Source organism: Lagopus muta, chromosome 8, assembly GCF_023343835.1.
Source record: "Lagopus muta isolate bLagMut1 chromosome 8, bLagMut1 primary, whole genome shotgun sequence".
NCBI classification, from domain to species: domain Eukaryota; kingdom Metazoa; phylum Chordata; class Aves; order Galliformes; family Phasianidae; genus Lagopus; species Lagopus muta.
The window spans coordinates 20,132,749-20,152,785 of NC_064440.1; the positions used below are offsets into that span (position 1 = coordinate 20,132,749).

The following is a 20,037-nucleotide window of genomic DNA, read 5'->3' on the forward strand; positions in this document are numbered from 1 at the left end:
AAAATTGAACTGAATTGACTTTCTTGTCAGATTTCAAGTAGAATGTTTTAAGTAGAGGGAGGCAGTGGAAATATGTTCAGAGAGCCTCAGAGAAAAAGCCTCAGAGAAACCCTAGCTGGCATTTTAATCCAGTGCCAAGAAATAAAGAAGTAATCCTCACAGCCCTGTTTGGGATATTTCCCACAAGAGGAATAAGTCTCAGGAGATGGAACTGAGGGAAAATGTATTTTCGTCTAGGGAAGAAAAAGTTTGCAATTGCCTTTGTCTATATTTTATACGCATCCACCAAGTTACAAAAGAATAAAGATTCAAGATTCTCTACAGCATGCTGCCTGAAATCGGGTGAACAGAACTGCTAGCTCTTAAAGTTCCCTAAAATATGGAAATACTTGTCACAATCTGGAACGTTTGAGCTTTTCTTCTGTATCTGTATTTTTCATTCTGTAATCAGGAGAATTTAAGTGGCACAGATCACCCTCTCTTCAGGAAGAAGTAAAAAAATACCAGTGAACCCAGCAATCCTCCCCACACACCATGCACTCAAGGTGTATTTGGAAACTCCTGCTACGCGCAGCATGCTTTTGGTACCAGCTACATAGGTCAGCATGGGAAGAAGCAGCACTGGCACACAGAATCTTCCCAAGGCAGGTAAAAAGCATTGCTAGTCAGACAGCAGCAGGTGGGAGAAGCCTGCGACAGCTCCAGAGCACTTCTCAAGAATCATAGTACGCATGGCTAAAAAGCACATAAATATGCCCTTAAGAAAACCTGCAATAGGGAAAATAATATCCTGCTTGCCAAAAGGGAAGAAAGTAAATCTTGCAGATTTGGATAAAAAAATCAAGATTAATAACTGATATAGCTTGGCATTCCAAATGCAGGCTTACATGAATAAAAGTACACAGCTCTACAAGCTACACTCTGAATGCCTCCTCTTTGTATTCCACCCCCTCCCTTTAAGTCCACTGGACTGGTGCTTAGTCGCACTTACTGAAAAAGGTATCACAGCTGCATAAAATTCCTATTTGAGATAAACAAATTACCACAAATCACACAGTAATCTTTCCTTTAAAAGGCTGCTTTCAAGATCATATCCCAGGGAACATTCATTGGTTGTGAGAAAACAAAGATTAAGGGATAGAACTTGATTGGCCACGCAAATTAATTAACACAAAAGTTTGCTCTAAAGAGATTGTGAGGCACATTCCACAGTCAGTAGATACCAACATTCTTGCTGTGTCTTCTCTGAGGTAGAGCAAGAGTTAATGTCAAATTAGTACTAAACTGCACTACAGCTATTTCACAGGCTACAGGTGGACTCCTACTTTGCAATGCAATTAATTTTGTTCTGGAGGGTAACTGGCAATTATCCATCAGGGTAGGTTAACCTACACAACGTATAGGGTAATTTACACCAATTCTAAAATATTTTAATATACATTTTTAAGTCACATAGTGCTAGACAACAGGAGTTGGATTGTCTTCAAATTATTTCATTCACACTAGCTGACAGCTTTGCTCCACCCACCCCAATACACACACCTGTACATGGTCTGAGGACTAGTTTTTCATTTTTAAAATGAGCTCCATCAAGAAATGTACATTGAGAGAAAGTTTAGGTAGCTCCTAACTTCAGTTCTAAAGTTAATTAAAAAAAATGGAAAATAAAAGAAAAGCAAAAACATCTACAACACTAAAAATACTTCTGAAAAAGAAAGCGTAAGGAACTACTCACCTATTGGGTATCCCAGTGCAAAGTCATTGCTTTGTGTAGCAAAAATAGGGAACAAACCTGCTTTGCTAAATCGATTCTCAGGACTGGCTACCAATAATGTTAGAACACAGACTATGAAAAACACGGCAGCTTTGGCAACTAAGATACTGTACAGGAAGGACCAATTTACATCAGAAAAGTTAAGTAACACCATGTTTTTGAATAGTAAAGCTGGGAGTGCAAAACGGGAGACAAAATTTCCTAGTCCTTTAGCTTGAGTTGATGTGATAATGTTGGCTCTGCCGGCTATATAGCCACAAAGAATTATTCCAAAGCATTCTAATAGGGCTGGAAAAAGCCTGCTTATTGACATAGAAGGAGGACCATCGGTGGCATTGAGTCCAACTTGTTCCGGCAAAGAGATAGACATATTATCTGATGATGACAGGTTCTTTGCACTGAAGTCAGAATAGCTATCCATTTCCTTTGACTTCTTCTTGCAAAAAAAGAGCATTCAGTGATCTCATCTGCAAAACAAAAAAAGATATTCATTAACTTCTGAAACTATGTTGATGAAAATTCATGCTATCTAGCTTGTTGACAGAAGAGCTTACGCTTACAAGTGCATGACAAACAAACAATGAGACTAACAAACAGATATAGAGAAATAAAAGCGAGAAATAAGAAAGCTGAGAAATCATTCTGCTCTCACATGTTCTTGCAGGTTCACACAACCCAACGAGACAAATGATAGAGGTTAAAAATTTCTGAAGAACTGAGCTTGAAATCTAAGGATAATACTATATGTTAAAACTAAATGTAGTTTGGGAATGCAAAAAGAAAAAAAACATCTGTTGGAAGGAGAGGAACTATAAGTGAAGGACTTTTTGTTCTTATTCTAGGATCTAAACAACATTTAGATGAAATCATTGCCCTTCAGCCGTCTTCAGTCAGAAAACAGCAACGGCTAAGTTCTCAGTGTATATTCCTTATCTTGCCAGACTGAAATTACAAGTCCGGTTATATCTCTATTAGGACAGCACACAACTCTTCACATGCTCATTAGCTGACTTATAGCTTGTAACCTTACTTACCTCGTCAACTCAGTTCCCAAATACAGTCTCACATTCTTTTTGCTTCCTATTACCAAACCGTTAATTTTCTTTTCTAATTCCCTGTGCCTGCCCTATGACATCTTATGTCCTCTGTGATTCATATCTTACGTGGTTCTTTTTCCTTTGCAATAAAAATACACATTACATTTCCAATACTAAAACCCTTCCCTTTACCTACTGCTATTTCAATTTTGCTTCCATACACACAAGCTCCAAGCATGGTCAGCAGTCCTCCTTTACTTCCCTCTCTAGATCTCATTTAACCCAGGTCATCCCCCTGAAACAGCTCTTTTCAAAAGCTTAAGAGACCAAAATCTTAAACTTGCAGAATTGCTGCACAAAGTTCATCCTTTGTGACCATCATACATGCTAATCATCCTCTTCTTCTTAATCTTGCCCTTCCCATACCTTTTGTAATTAGAGCTCCTCCTAATTCGCCTCCCATCTCCACTTGTTCTTATAGTACTTACATGGGAGGATCCCTCAAAATCCTGTGGTACTTACAGAGCTCCTTCCTCGTTCCTCTTTTGTTTCACTATATCCTCTGCCTCTGTACTTTCATAAGCATTTATTCAATTATAAACAGATGACTCAGAGCTCTTGCTCTAATCCAGACCTATCACTGCAGTCTATCTCTTTTGTGAATACTCTGCTGTAAGTTTAAGCCCAGAACAGTTTTCCTACTCTGCCAAAAAGATGCCTCCCACTGTTACTCAGGGCTGTATATCCATTTCCCAGAGGCAAGAGACAAAAGTTACAAAATCCTTTGCTTCAGGTTAAACACAAACTTACCTAGTTTACCTACTCATCTTTATGAAGCTCCTATTCATCTATAACACTGTTGCAGAGGAAATTTTCCAAAGTCTATCAGTATTGATTCTTCCTTTGTACATCCTTCTACAGACTCATTCTTCGCACATCAAAAACACTAAGCCACCAAACAACTTGTTTCCATATTCTTTTACAGCCTAACCTGTATGCACTCAATCTATCATGAAATAACAAGAGCTCCTTTCCCATTACTGATCAGCTCAGAAAGAACATAGCATTCACTGACTTTCAATTACTTTTGTGTTTCTTCCCCATGCAGATGCTAATGTTTAAAACAGCTCATCAAAAGACTCAGTAAAACTGCCCTACTTATTTCTAACCAATACTAGAATCCTTTTTGGTTTTGATACCCATAAAAGGGACAGCATTTACTGTGCTAACAATATGCTGCCTGTAAGGGCAACTCCTACAGTCCTGTTACACGTGCCAGCTGATTTACATGTAGCTTCTTTCAGAAACAAGCCCAGTTTTCATACCGAAGTGAGCCCAGGCATACTGGGGTGCCAACACAGACTAGGTAAGGATCTCAGCCTGGGTGCATCCACAGAGACATTACTCCTTTAATTTGTTTCGATGTAAAATCATCTCTCACCTCCAAACAATGTCCAGAGCAGTGCCATGGATGCAAGGAGTTGTCCAATTTACTCTAGGCCTCCCCACTGACATAGCCGAGTTTGCATTAACATATGACACACCCTCGTAATGAGAATTTTGTCTCTGGAAAGTAGCTTTACATCTTCTCCTAACATTACTGGGAAGCAGTCCATATTTCTTACCATTCCTGTTCTTCCTTATAACAGACATAAAAGGAATAGCCCTCAAAAGAACTATGTGTTTGGCAAGGCAGACAAATTTGACCAAGGACTGTAGCTTCTCCACACTGTACAAAATTATCTGCAAGGTGCTCCCTACCCTCAAGAAAGATGTATAGGAAATAAGTCATCTTAGCACCCCTCAGGCTTGCATCTTGCTTGTGCAACTTCAGCCTCTCCCAGTTTTTCATTATCTTGTGCTAATGATGCACTTTCCAGTTAATGAGGATCCACATGAAACAATGACCAATGATCCAATTTGTCACACTAGTGCTAACTTTACAAATTAATTTTTGGCAAGTCTAAGTCCTAAAGTACTCTTGAAAGGCACACAAGGTGTTGTCTCCCATTTTATAGAGACAGCAGCTAAAGGAAAGGCAGACTGACTTGCCTGCTATAAATGATCTAACAGCTCAGTGGCAAAGCTGAGGTTCCCCATTCTCAAACCAGTGCCTCTTACAGCACTGCGGCTGGATCCGCAAACACCAACAATGGGTTTAGGAGCCTCCCCAGCCTCCATTTTCCTGTCCACAGGGAGCAGAGAGAATACAACAGCCAGCTACAAAAGCAAATAAATCAGCTTAGAGCAAAGATGAGATCTTGTATGCCCTACTTCACACCCTTGCATCCAGCACACACACATTCATGTGTAGCATAAACCCTTTGACTCATGACATCTATTTACGCCCAAAGCTTTTGGTAAACAACCCTGTGATGCTGTTGTAATTCACCTGGCCTGAGCAGTTGCAGCATCCGGATCTGTCCAGCAGCCTTGGCTATCTCTTCTTCCCAGGAAAAAAGGCTGTCGCTCCAAGCAGGGCTTGTTTTAAATGTTGCATGTTTTAAAAAAGCATAATAGGCACACTCACCCAGATTTATTTAGGATGCCAAATCAAAGAATATCTGCTGGAGAACAATGAAAAAATAGCAATAAGTAAAGCAGATGACAAACCACTTCCACTAGCAAAATTTAAGAAAGTAGTTAGGACACACAAATTGTTCAAAAGAAAGCCAAACTTTGTTTTGGCACATCAAGAGATTTCCAGGGCTGAATTCCTGAAAGAAGCCAGCCACATTCTACCCTAGCTGCAGGGTAAAAAGTGGTTGTTTTGGAACAGTCCTACCTCAAATTCCTCCAGCTTGCAGCACTGAGCAGATGTGAGACTCTCTGCAATGCAACGTATTCAATATGCTCCCTACAGAAACCTCAGCCTCACACAGCTATCTAGTAGCTAATTGCAGTTAGAACTTCTTCCCCTCTCTCCCTCCTGAGAAGCAGTTTAAGCCACGCAGGCTGTTTCCTGGTACAGACCAGGCTTTTGCAGGCAAGTCTACCAATACAGCTCTACAAGCAAATTCTTTGAAACCAAAATTGTGTTAGAATTGTTTAAATACCTCTCTTCCCTCCCTTTTTAAATTATTTACGGAGTTGCTGCTGTTTCATAACCCAGGACTCACTCAAATGAGCGTGCAGCAGGCTGACTCTGGTTGTACCAGTCAGCAGCACGTGCTCAATCCCTATTTCCAACAGCAGATCAAAACTAACATGGATACACACCCACACGGCCTACAACCATCTTCTGTAGAGTGCCACAAACATTCCCGTGCTTCCCTCCAGGCTATCCTCACCTTGAAATTCATTCCAAGCGCCTCTGTAAAAGTCAGCCAGGCACAATTTTTCATGAACCACACTTGTTTCAAAGAGAGAAATGGCACACTATGGCAAAGCTGCTGCTGGTGCTCCCTGAAAGGCTGAGATGTGAATCACCCCTTCGGCTCCAGAGCTGTGCACAGCCCCAAACACTCATGTGTACCACAGATTATCTATCACAGAGCGATGGGTATTTTCCAGAAATGCAGGCTCTTGCTCGGTGGGCTGCATATCACAGTGAATATTTCCCTCAGTCCCATCTGCAATGACATGCACACATTACATAACTGCAGTGGGATTACCTAACCAATCACAGATTTGGCATACAGCTTTATCACACCTAGGGCTTCAGTCTGGCCTCTCACGTAAGCAGAAGTGTCTTCATTTCACAGCTTTTAACGCAATCAAAAATGTTGAGCAGATCCAAAACCAAAGCCTTGTACAGTCTACACAGAACTGTTCTCACAGTACGCATAAGAAATTAACTAGTCAAACAACACTAAAATGAGTACATATATCTTAAAGGCAAGAGCTTGTCTTTGCATACAATATATCATCTTCTGTTCAAGGACTGAAGATTAAGATTTGGATCCTTGAAAGCTCATTGCTGGGAACTGGAGGCCAATAAGCATGGAACTTTTAAGAATAGTGCTGCCTCATCTGCTATTAGCTGTGCCAGGAGGAGCTACCTGTAGCCCACTACCAGCCTGCATTCATAAGGACAGACAGTTCTGGCATCACTAGCAGAAATCTGGCACAAGAACTGACAACTGACAGAGATCAAGAAACCAGTACAGCTCACAAGGCTCTTGAAATAAACTGGAGCACTGATGTTTGCCTGTGTCTCCTGTAGGTTGTCAATATTTGTAAAGAGTTAAAATTCACCAGACCAGAAACTCAGTTCTGCAGTAGCTGTGAGTTGAGCAACATCATCAAGCTCCTCTTGGAATACCAAAGTAGAGAAACTTCTTTACCAGAAAGAAAATCTCCTTCTTCTTCTTCTATTTTAATTATTACTTAAATTAAAGACCATGCAAGACACTGTAGAAGACACGTCAGTGTACATCCTCTCTCAGGGTCTCACTTGTCACCACTTTCAGGATAATCCTGGTGGTGCTGGCAGGTCTGCACAGACTACTTGTAAGTTATAACCCACATTGTGACTTTAGTACCTGAATGTGATGAAGGAACATCCCAAAGATGGCAACTTATTCAGGAGGCTGAAAGTCAGACTGGGGCAGGAAAAATTACCATTCATCCCCCCCTTAACTGAGATAAGTGTTTTTGAATAACAGCTTATACTGTAAAGCAAACAGGAAGCAACTTCAGAGAGTTACAATGATAAAATGAAGAGGAAAGAAGTGATTACTACAGTTCCTATTCTTGCAAGTTAACCACGAGTTGCCTTTCTCTTCATCAAGCCAAGAAAGCAGACAGAGAATAACCCCAACAGCAACTAACCCAAGAAACAGCCCTCCACTGGCACACAACCTGAACATTGCCACAAGAGGTCTGAGGCTGCAAGCATCTCTGAGCACCTAAGCAAGGCCATGCTCCTTCCCCACAGTGCTCTCCTGTGCTGTGGTTATACGGCAGTGCTGGGGCACCCCAAGCCCTGAGGAACTGTGGCCGCAATAGTGCCTATCGCTGCCTCAGGCTCCATCTAGGCAGCTGGTCAGGCTCGTCAGAATGAAGCAACAGTTGCCTACAGCACAAAATACCATGCCGTCCCTCGGTTTTCAATCAGGCTCAGCTTAGGTCTTGTTAGCAGACGCATCTTTGTGAAGGAAGCGGCAAAACATTTCTCAGAACGCAGACTACGCGTTGCTGTCAGCAGCCCCGAAGAAGTGCCTCGTTGCCACACCACCGTGCAGGGATGCAGCATCTCCTGCCCTCCTGCGGCCGGACCTGCCCGCCGCCCTCCTTTCCTCAGCCGCCCAGACACCAGCACGCGGCGTTTCCACCGACAAAAGCGAGACGCAACAGAATAGCGGCGCTATGGCTCGTGACAGCTGTCCCGGGGAAAAAACAACAAACAAACAAACAAATGGGGGAGCCGGAGGATGGGGAAGGCGCCGGCCGCTTACCTACTTAGCGCTTGGTAGGCACCGGTGTGCGGACAGAGGGCCGAGCTGAGTACCTCTCTAAGGCCCGGCCCACTCCACGGCCCCAGGCCACCGCCCGCCGCAGGGGAAGCCCGGCCCGGCCCGGCCGCCTCGCGAGGCGGCGGCGCGGCGGATGGGAGGGATCGGTCCGACAGCCGCGGGGGGAGCGCGGCCCGCAAAATGGCGGCGGCCGGGCGAAGCTCTCCGCAGCGGCGGGAGGCGACCGGAGCTCTCCCGAAAGCGCCTCTCGCCCTCGGGGCCGGGCCTAACGCCCCCCCGCCGCCTACAGCTTCGCCCCGGGGCGCAGCTTTTCCCCGCTGCGGGCCTCCTGCTCCCAGGGCCGCAGGCTCCTCGGCCGCCGAAGAGACGGCCTCTGCGGCCCTGCGCAGACTGACTGAGTTTATCTGCCCTCTCAGAGTCGTCACTCCGGGCTCGGCCTTGCCGGATAGCGGGGCCGGCTCCCCGCGTGGGGCTGCAGTGGGGGCTGCCGCCTCCCGATACCGCCTGGTGCCGGGCCTCGGCGCCGTGCACCGGGAGAGGCAGAGAGCCGAACCCCTGCGGGCACCTGTGCCGCTTGGGTTCTTTTTTTTCTTTCTAAGTACGTTATAATAAGGCAGAACAAAAAGCCACACAAATAGGTCTGCCGTACATCAGCATGGAAACCAGTCACGACTGACTTCCTCTTTGGTACTCTCAGAAGTTTGCATCAACGTGCTGAGTTTCCTGCAGTAATTTCAACTTTTTTTCTGCCATTGTAGAGCTCAAAAACAAAAGCAGCCTCATTTTCCACATGGCAGCAGATGCCCAAGGCTGGCTCAGACAGTTAACTGCTTCCTCAGTAAATCCTAAATGCTGGCAATAGCCAAGGGTCCAAACAATGAAAAAGAGGATGCAGGTTTCTAGTGGTTTCCAATTTTTGACGTGGTTGAGGAGACAGCACTTGGAACTGCCTATTTTCTAGGAATTCAGGCAGATAGTGCTGTCACTAAGGGAGCAAATTCACAGTTCTGTATCCCGCCTATCTTCTTCCATTGTTCATTTGGCCCAGACCAGCTTGTCTTGTTACATGTAGCAGATGGCTGACAACAGGTGTCCAAACTGGAAGAAGTCAACTTGTCCAGCAGCTGCAATGCCCACAGGCAACATGCTGGGTAGTTTCCCCAGCAAACTGGAAACTTTGAGCAAAGAAGGACCACTCTTCTTCCTCTTTCAAGTAACATTCAGAGGAGACAAAACAAGGGCTGTTATGAGTGATGTGTTGGACATGCTTTACCCATAGTGGGTTCAATTTACAAGCTCTACTGTAAAAATACTTACAGGAAACTTATCAGAAACAAATCGCTATGTATTAACAATATCAGTAGCAACAACAACTATGTATACAGTTGTATTAAAGGAAAATAAAAAGACCAGGAAAGGGTTAAAAAATCCCACAAACAATGCAGACAGGTATTTAAGTGTGTAGAGATTTCTCTTTCCTTTTAAATAAAAACATTAAATGCACCAATGCTGAATGAGATCATTTTTGTGTTACTGCGTTACAAATGCAGACTGTTAGTGCAAACCCAGACCACCATTCAGCAGCAGCGCTGACTCAGAAGTAAGCACCCACCTCCTCCCCACCTCTTGTTCCTGTTCCCATCTGATCCCCCCATTTGGCCAACACAAACTGACCCAAAGACCAGCCAGGATGTGCAAAAGATAGGCCAACAAACACATTTACCACTGCGTCATGGTAAAACCATTTGGGTAACATCTACCTCCATAACTTCAGGTTGAGAGATTTTGGGGCAAACATTGTTCAGGGAGACACTTTTATTAATGAATTTGTTGTTAAATTTTTCTGTCACCATACAAAGACCACTCAAATGGATTTGGATTAGTTCTTGGAAGTACAAAGTATAAAGGGATCTTTCTGCCTAGCACTCATCCCTGTAGAAATAGCATGCCTTGGAGGGACAAGCTTTGGGAAGAAGCAAGGAATGCTTGCCACACTGCAATAAAGAGTCATGTTAAGAAATTATACTTCCCACTCTCCTCTTTTTAAAAGGTCACTAACAATTCAACATTTAATAAAGTATTTAAATTATGATTACACTTCAGTACTTTTTGTTTGGCTGAATAGGCTGCTCACTGATTGCAGGTAATACCCATCAGCAAGCAAGCATGATTTTTCTCTAGGGCATGAGCAGTAATGGGAAGCTGGGCTGTTTCCATCTCGGTGGCCACATACACACTGCAGACCAGGAAAGTGCACTTTACCTGAGTCTGGCAGTTTCCCCTGGAGAACACTGAGGAATGGACACACGCAATTGTATTGTAATACCCAAGGTACGTGATGAGATGAAAAACAAACAAACACCACCAATAAAAAACAACTACAGAACAGCGGAGGACACTGCCTTGTTTGTTCAGCACCCTCTTTCCACTCCTACAATGCCTAATCAACTTTTTATTTGAGCCACGTGTTCTCCCCTGCCCTCAAATATAGCTTTGATTTGAGTGGAGTCTCATTCTAACAGCTTGAGTTTATAATCATAAAATCATTCAGGCTGGAAAAGACCTCTGAGATCATCTAGTCCAACCACCCACTTAACACCAGTATTGCCCACTAAACCAAGTTCGTTGTCCCTACAAACTACATCTGTCCTTTCCTTAAGCACCTCTAGGGACGGTGACTCCAGCACAGCCTCCGGGCTGCCTGTTCTGATTCCTCACCACTCTTTCTGAGAGGAAATTTTTCCTAATACCCAGTCTGAACCTCCCTGGTGAAACTTAAGGCCATTCCCTCTCATCCTATCACTGTCAGCTGGAGAAGCAGCTGATTCCCACCTTGCCACAACCTCCTTTCAGGTCATTGTAGAGAGCAACAAGGTTTCCCCTGAGCTTCCTCTTCTCCAAACTGAATGATCCCAGTTCCCTCAGCCTCTCTCTTCTTGTCAAGGCATTTGTAAACTAAGGACAACAATGAGGAATCTGTATCCCAGGGATGCAAAGCCAGGTTTTCCAGTAACTGTAAAAGTAAATTTAAGACTGAAAGCTGTCCCCAAAATCTACATTTGATCCTGTCAGCATTCCCAAACCACACCTTACATAGCCACAAAATGATTTCCCCTTGATTTTTGTTCTGCCTTCACCTCAATCAGATGTTCCCGTCCACTTACAGGCCATTAAAGCAGTGAACTCATTTTGAATGGAAAAGGTAGTACCTGCTTTTTGACCTGGGCAGCAGCCCCAGCAGCAAGAAGCAGCCAGGAGCAGCCACGATGCGTGTCTCCCTGCTGGCCTGAAGCCTTCATTGGAGGCACTGCCCTCAGACAATAACAGATCTGGACCCACACTGTGCAGGAAGCTTAGCCTTCTCTGTGACAGCAGGCTTACGGTAATTTAGCTTTAAGATCTAGCAGTAACCACATGCAGACATACTTTTAATGACACACAATTCTGAGCCAATTTAGGCAGATTTTCAGGGGACCAGAAATGTATCTTCATACTTGATGCAAAGGCTACTTGGGTAAATCCCAAGCACTTGTTTCAAAGCTGAAAAGACTGCTGGAATACTTTAAAGAAAAGCCCTCAGGAATTTATTGTAAGCAATTGCATTTTGCCAGTTTATTTCTAAAAACACTGAAGTCTTTTTTTTTTTTTTTTTTTCCCTATCTAGAAAGAGAGAGCACAAATAGAACCTGGACCGAAATTGCGAGGGGGTGGTGATAAGTAAAAAAACCCATCTTACATGAGGAAGCTTCAAAGCAGCACTCTCAACTGAAAATTAAGAACCAGCATCTCTAAATAACTGCTAAGCAAGTATTGCCCAGAAAGTGACTTTACCAAGAATAGATATGATTACAGAAGGTAGAAGATAGAAAGAATGCTGGTAAATGCAAATGAATCAGGATGCAATGTATCTACAAATCTACAAGTACAATCTCTGTGTCATTTCCAGACAGCTGTGCACCTAGTTTGCAATAGCATGGAAAATCTGGGCATCTTACTAACAAAGCAATTATAACAATGGGTGGAGAGGCAAACACTTCTTATGTAATCTTCCTATATTGAATTACAGGAAAAATACTTCCTCAGTGCTCTGGATATTGAGAACAAGCCAAATTTTATGTGAAAATTGGCAGTATGCCCACAGATAGTGCACTAGTTCAGGGCTCAGTTTGCTGTTTTCAAGTATCTGTCCTCTTGCAGTTGTTCTTAAGACATTCTCAGGAACAACTCAAAACTTATCCATATCTAGATCGTCTGATCACTTGCACTGTCTCACACAGCTACTGCAAAATAAATGATAGCTTACATCATACATGTGTCTGGAGAGGTAGTTAAGCATCAAAGGCAAGCCAAGAAAAATGTATTCATAGAAAGACAACAGGCCCCAGGATTTCTTCTTTGGGAAGAGGAGGGAGTGGGTCATGGGGAAATCGGTTAACAGCCTTCTGGAGGAGAATTTCCCTCACTTCTGACACTTGACAATCCCAGTCTCCATGGTCCTGGGAACATTCTGATGCTGAGACCTAAAGAGCACTGTGCCAAGCACTGCTGCCTGTAAGCCTGAAGCTGGCCACCATAGAAGAGAGGAGGGTGTCAACAGAATGTTGACAGTCACATTTGGACACAAAGGAATCCTTGCATAACATTATTCCTCCTTCAGATACTTACTTATTCACTCACCTATGGTTGTGCAGCAGTATCCTTTCTCACCTGCTCTGCTTACAGAAGTTTATACAAGTGGTATTTTTGTGTGGCTATGTGTGCACTGGGATTGATGTTGCAAAGCCCACCTCTGCTGCACCTTGCTCACATCCCACGGTCCTGCAGCTGAGACATGGGCACCTGTTACTGGCACTTCAAATACCTATGGGTGCAACCGTACCCTTCGCAACACTGCACCTGACAGAAAACAATAAAAAGAGCTAACAGCCAGCTTGCAGAACATCAACCCAAAGCTTCAGCAATGTGTACACGTGTTTAAGCCTGGTGAAAGGAACTGACCTTATCAGCAAGCAAAATAAATGCTGTAAATAGTGACATTCACCTCATTAAAGCAAAAAGCGAGAAATAAAAGTTCAAATTATACTGCACTGAATTCAATGGAATTCAGAATAGCTCTAGCTGATTTCTTCTGAAATAGCAGCATTGCTGTGTCTCCCATTAAAGTGGAAGATTCTGCATGCATACATTTGGTCTCTGGTGTATCACCTTGGAGACTGACTCAGTCACAGAGGAACTTACAAGTTAACCACCCAGGCTGAAGAAAAATAACAAGAATATCACATAGCAAACGAACAAACAAACAAACCACCACTTTAACAGTGTTTTTGAGTGCTTTACATGGAAGATAATTATCAAGTCTTGTTCATTTGTCTCACATACTAGTTAAAAGCATGCCTGCCATGCACAAAATCTTACAGTATATTTTACAATTCCATACATTCACAATGTTAACAGTAGGTGATAAAATAATTAAAAATATGATGTAAGAGCTACAGTCCTATTTGATCTGAGAATACTCACACACTCCTTTGGACATGTGCAGCCTGTAATGCATTCTCAGTAACACCATACAGGTTCATCCTAACTCTTATAAAAAAACAAAAATAACAACAATAATAAAACAGTTCTCCACATACACGTGAGCAAGTGTAAATATTGATTTGCTCAGGAACCTGTTAAAGCAGGATGCTCTGAACAAATAAGCTCTTTCTGATATGGAATCTGCTGCACCTGTTTCTTATTCGGTGCGTGATTGATTTGGCAGGTGAAAGGAATGCAAAACTGACTGCTGCAACACAAAGGCTGAGCTCTGGAGATATGTGAAGAATATGACCCAAGTTTCTGTAAAATGTTCTGCACTTATTGAGTTCCCACTTGTGATCACACCATATCCCACATGTACAAACATAGTTTAAACATTATCCAAAAATACGTATTGAATGTAGTGCGTTATATTCCTTGATAGAAACCCAACAGTTTGTTCTCTTATCTCTATTTCATCTCTGCCACACCATTTTCCCTTTCTTGATCCCCTGTCACAAGCTGTGACAGGTAAGCCCTCTCCTTGCTGAGCTCTTCAGCTACTGCAGATATTTTTCTCCCTGCTCAGTTTTCATACTTCTCTTTCTGTAATCTGTAGATTCTCCCCTATATCTTTTCCAGATTGCATTCAGCAGTTTGTCATTTCTTTTAGCTTTGTGGCCAGCATTTCATTCCTATGCTTGTGCGGATCTCATTCTGACTGTTTTATATTTCTCTGGCTCACAATGAGAAGGAATTTCTTCTCTTAAATATTTGGGCAAATTCTTATTTTAATACTGGAATATTGTCAGGGTGGCTTCCATACAACTACGTGCTATTGCCATTTGACTCTATTAACAAACAAAAGGTATTCGGTGCTTATTCTTAACTCCTTCTCCAGCTGCAGGCGAATACTTAGTTTGGCCCTAATAGCATGCCATTTTCAGGTTAAATTGAAACAGGGCAGAGTCACACATGTTGTTCTCTTGCATCATTTTTATGCCAATACCGGCATTTTACTTGCCTAAGAGTTGTGTAACCACGCGGGAGAATGAGGCTGTCTACGTCCCGAGTGAACTCCTTCCCAGCAGTCACAAAGCTCACGGTGCTCCTGAAGTGATGGACCACAGCACAGAGCACGCAATCACATTCCCAACAGCAACACGACAGGAGCACAGATCGCGAGCTGGGAGCTACTCGTGCTCCCGGCAGGGTGGCGGAGGCAAAACGACTCTCACTGACACAACACTCGAGTTCTGGCGTTGTTGTTAAAGCAGCTCTCTGCAAAGAGAGAAATTTAGGCCAAGCGCGAAGTGCCACCTAGCGCCGGCCCGGCCACCGGCTGCGAGGCACGGGGAAGGGAGGAGCTGGGGGAAAAGCAAGGTGAAACGCCCTGGTAAAGACGGCAGGGAACATCCTTGCTGTCACCTTGCTGTGCAGCGTGCCCTTCCATAAGGCACATAGCCCGGGCTGCCCAGGGCACAGCACTCAGCAGGCAGCATGGCTCCTGCACTGAGCTGAGTTTTCAGTGTGGGGAAACCGCTTGCCTGGCCCACCTGCCTGCTGCCAAACCAAACACTCATGGAGAAGATTGTTCATTATATCATGCACTTGCACTTGTATCAGTAGTTGTTTGCAGCTTGGAAGAAACACGTCTGCAGTTTTCACCACTACTATACCAGTGTCCAGCAGTGTGTGGGCATCTCCTCACAGCACACACCTGTAAAATCAACGATAACACAACAAAAAACAAGAACCCATTTGGAAGGTAGATAGATGAAGGCACAGCAGCAGCCCTGCAGCACAGCTGAGACCACAGTGTATCTAAAGGACACCAGCAGCACGTCCCCAGCTTTCAGAAAGAGCCCAAGCTACTGGCAAGGAGGGGAAGTGAAAGCTGCTATTTGAAATGGAGAGAATGATAACAGTAAACACTCGTCCTTGTGCGACCACAATGCCCAATCAGGAGGTCCGTGGTCCCACAGACAGAACACTTTTGCCTTACAGTGATGAGTTGTGGCCTGGCTGCAGGGAGCAGCAGCGGTCCCTGTTGCAGTGAGGGAATCAGCAGCAAGGAGCGCTGTTACCACAGCCCCTGCCTCTGCCCTGATCTCAGGGGCTGCTGGCAGATAACTCTTTGCTAATCTGCTGCACTCTTGACAAAAAAGAAAAGGAAAGAGAAAAAAAAAAAAAAAAAGGAACTGTTCCATATTCCAATTGAGGAAGGCATTTAGGCAGCTTATAACTCAGCAAGCCTGAAAAATAACTTCTTTTTGAGGAAGAAAAATAAAAGAATGGCCTAAACAGAGAGAAAAACATGAAAATTAAAAAGTGACATGTTGTAATGTGGAGTAGAAGGTGTGATTGCTACATAGACAGCCTTTGTGACAGGTTTCTGATTTAGATTTGTTATGTAGCTTCTGCAGAAGCTGTATCTTAAGCCACATATGTGTTTTAAAATTGAAGTAGCAGTTACCTACTACTTCTCTGAAGTACCACTGTCTGTCTCTCCATTGAGATGTTTTTGTTCAGCAGACACTGATACTGCACATGGGCAGCATTGGCAGCAGCCACAGAACATGTTTGCTGATCTAATCCAACTGTCTTCATGGCAGTCATCCTTTCCTCAAGAGCACCTCCACACCTGGGCTGCCGCTGAAATGTAGTATGTTATGAGCCTCACTGTGAATACAGGAAGAAAAGATTACAGGACCATAACTGTTCCAAAAGACTGTCCACTAGCTCTGTTGAAATAAATAGCCTTAGGCATCAAAAAATTAACATTTAAATATGTTATCATCAGCTATGAAAAAAAACAGAATAAACTTTTTTTTTTTTTTTTTTTTTTTTTTTTTTTTTTTTTACATAGAAAAATGCAGATCTATTTCTCCATCCATTAGGAAGGAACTCACGCTCTGTCAGAGCTGAAGGATTCACACAGCTGTCACATTTCCTATCCAATCAAGCTGCTTCCTCATGGCCTGTGGGGCTGTAAGGCAGACAAGAAGTGTTTGGCCTCCATTGAGGAAAGTCATGAAAGGGTTGCACAGCATGGGGCTGCTAGAGAGGGAGAATGCACCAACACAGCCGTGCTGCTGCTGACTGGACCAAGGAAGGCTGTGCTAGAGGGCATCCTGAACACCAGCCAGATGATGGGAGGGGGTTACCAAATAAACACCTCCTGAGATACAGTGCAGCATTACTGATTTCTTTCAGTGGTTACAGAAAGATGAGGAGCATGTCACAGAGTTATGCACCAACAAACTTCTCCATCCTCCTACAGCATGCGCTGCCCCACGGTGTCTTTTAGATCTGTACATGTGTTGGTGGGTACAATCTCTGTGCTGAAAGGCTTTTACTGATCCACATCAGTAACAGAAACTATTTGTATCACTGCAAAATCTACAGTCTGGAGACAAAGCGCTATTTTATTGCTTTTATGCTTCATCAAAGTTAAAGATCTGCCTGTTACGTGTTGAGAAGCTCACAGAACGAGCTGCACAGATACCACAAAGGCATAATAAGCAACAAGGTACAGAAAAGGTTTCCGATGCCCCTATCTGCTCCGCAAAATGTTTCTTGTGACATCTCTGCAAGAGGGAGCGGAGCACAGGCACAGCTGTTTGCAGACAACATAGAATGCCTATGGGGAGAAACAGCTTGGTTTATAACAAAATAACTTCTTTGGCTTTAAAGCTGGCAAGGGTGCGTATGCACCAACCCCTCTCAGTTTGGCAGAGCAAGCAGAACTTCTCCGGAGGGTTACAGTGTCCTGACAAGTTAAAGGATAAGCTCACTTAAAAGTGTAAAGCAGTTTCATTATATACAAAATAACATTCATAGGCACTCTAAGAGTGCAACTGAAAATGAAACATCTTGGTATGAAGCTCACATCATGTTACATATTTGGTTGCTTTTCAGAGAACTGTACCATAGCTGAAGTAGCCGTTAGGAACCACTTGTTATAATGGCATTGGACAGAGAAAACCCAACCCTGGAGGGTTCTGTTTCGTTAGCTAACCTAAAAAATACATAATTGTTGTATACACATATTTGGAGCAACGTTTAACATCTAAACTGATAATGGATTGGCCAGGACCAATTTGCTAATAGCAATGCACAGTGCAGCCAAACTGTAACAGGGCAGGATGGCTGTGGGAGATGCTGAGCCAGTGCTTGATCCTTCCTGCAACTGGAGAGCGTTTACAAGCATTAAAAGTATACTGGTTTTTGTTTTGTTTGTTTTTGTTTTCTTTTAAAAGCAACAGTATTCTTTTTTGAGTTAAATGGAGGAAGGGCTGCGCTGTGTTATGGCTCAGTTCAGTTCCTTCTCCCAAAGTCAAGCAAAACCCAGAAAGAGGCATGTTTCCTTTGTCTGAACCCAGAAGAGGTGGTCCTGCTAGCTGACCCTGGGGTTTATACCTTTGGGTCCTGGTTCAGGACTGCTGCAGCCAAGTTCAGCCGGCAGAACCAGCTCCTCCGCAGCCCATGTACCCACAGCCTTCACCCCCTTCGTTGTCCTGTTACCCACACAGCCCAGGCACCGGTGGACCTTTGAATACAGATGAGCCATGGCTTTCTGTGGCCTCTGGAGAACGCAGAAACCTCTGTCCCAGCCAGTCTGTAAACTGAAACACCAACAAGTGGTCCTCATGGCTGCCAAAGGACCCACAGCTGTGCAAGAACGAACCTACGGCTAAGCCTGGCGAGGTCAGTGAGTTTCTGCATGGAGCTTTTTAGATCAGGATTTTAAATGACCTTTCTAATTTTGAAGGAGACACCAGAACTGTTGGCCTGAATTGGAGCCTTCTTTGGACTTCTACCAAAGAGTCTTCCTGGGTTGAACCTGGTTCAAATCTCCTGAAAAGATGAAGTACAAAACCAAGAACAGGGCTCTAAAATCAAAAGAAAGGTTTCATTTGTACGTGATATCCTCTGGAAACATCTTTGCAAGAGAGTGGAGATAACAGAACTGTAGTTAACACCAAATGCTACATTTTCCATATAATTTCCTCATAGCAAGTGTCAGGCTTGCAAAGCTGAGAACCAGCACCTAGAGATTTTGCCCACCAATGGATAACTAAAGCAAGGCTTTAGTACAAGCACAGCATCACTGCCCACACTTCTTATCTAATATTCTTTACGCCAAACTAAACTCTGGCTTCTCTTTCCTTGCAGACACCTAATCTTCCCCATGTGGAAGCCCAAAGCTCCAAGGCGAGATGCAGGCAGGTGAGGAGCTGCACTGTTGCCACACACCCATGCAGGCTCACACCACGTTCTCAATGCAACAGGCCGCACCAGCGAGTAAATAAAAGTAAAATTTATTTGGCATAGGATAGAAAAATCAGGAGAAAAAAAAAAAAATCACATACAAGATAAATGTTAAGCAGAAAAATTTCACAGAACTCGATTAATATTTTATAAAAGTTCCAACTGTAAGCGCCTGAAAAAAAAAAGTGTTACTTTCTGCTCAGCCTGCATTGGAAGTTATGTTTCTCTTTTATAGCCCTGTGTGACTTTGAGTCCAAACTTAGAGTGCCTCCTTATCACGTACGAGTTTATGCTACAGAACCTGTATCGCAAATTACAAAACGTCAGCACACCAACATGCCACTCCCTTGCCCAGGGCATGCAGCCCTCTCAATTTCCCTCAGCACTCCCCACATTTCCAGCACCCTGTTCATAACTGGTAGCAGTGCCACCAGGCAGGCTGAGCAACCCTGCGTTCCCTTAGGGACATACAGAGCTTTTCACGAGCCACTCTTCGTGTCTTACTGAGCACCTCCAGTAAGAGATTCTCCCTTTTTTTCTGGTGAGTACAATCAGAAAGGTTAAAGTTCATCCAAGACACACTGTACAGACTCGAAGTACCGCAGTGACAGGCTGAGTGCACTGACAGATAGCATTCACAACCTCACACAGCTTACACCTGGCTCAGTGCTTTCATACGAGTGTCCACATCCAGCCAACTGGCTTATCCTCCATGGGTGCACTTCTCCCCAGCTCCCCTCTCCTGGCTGCCAACATTCTGCTTGAAACAACCCCACTTTGATCATCCAACTCCACTTTTTGCATCCAAGGGTAAATGCACCCTTCCTACTTTTGTATTCCAGCACAGAAAAAGTTGTCTTGCAAACTATGTGAACCACGACAGCAGCTCTGTTCTCCAGCAGAGAACTACTCGTAGAAATGACATGTAAGCAGTCAGTGCTGCAAGGATGAACTGCTGCTGTCCTTCTAAAATGGCAACTGAAGCAACTTCTCTAATCACAGAATCACAGAATCA

At 43.8% G+C, this 20,037-nt stretch overlaps 1 protein-coding gene across 10 annotated transcripts in view; it reads right to left on the reverse strand.

Annotated features, from left to right (window-relative positions):
• GPR155 (G protein-coupled receptor 155) overlaps positions 1-16,556 on the reverse strand; it is a 36,418-nt gene extending 19,862 nt beyond the window's left edge. For 3 of the 10 annotated variants that reach the window (XR_007378676.1, XM_048953715.1, XM_048953722.1), the window contains exons 1-3: positions 8,211-8,325; positions 5,204-5,378; positions 1,736-2,241 (exon numbers count right to left, since the gene is read on the reverse strand). Coding sequence is in view for 9 of the 10 variants with exons in the window: in XM_048953715.1 (XP_048809672.1) it covers positions 1,736-2,228 (493 nt within the window). In the remaining variant the exon portion in view is untranslated. Of the gene's footprint in view, positions 1-1,735; positions 2,242-5,203; positions 5,379-6,101; positions 6,742-8,210; positions 8,326-12,905 lie in introns of those variants that run through there. The other 7 variants (XM_048953719.1, XM_048953718.1, XM_048953717.1 and 4 more) reach the window with 7 other exon arrangements.
• Between the last annotated feature and the right edge of the window lie 3,481 nt (positions 16,557-20,037).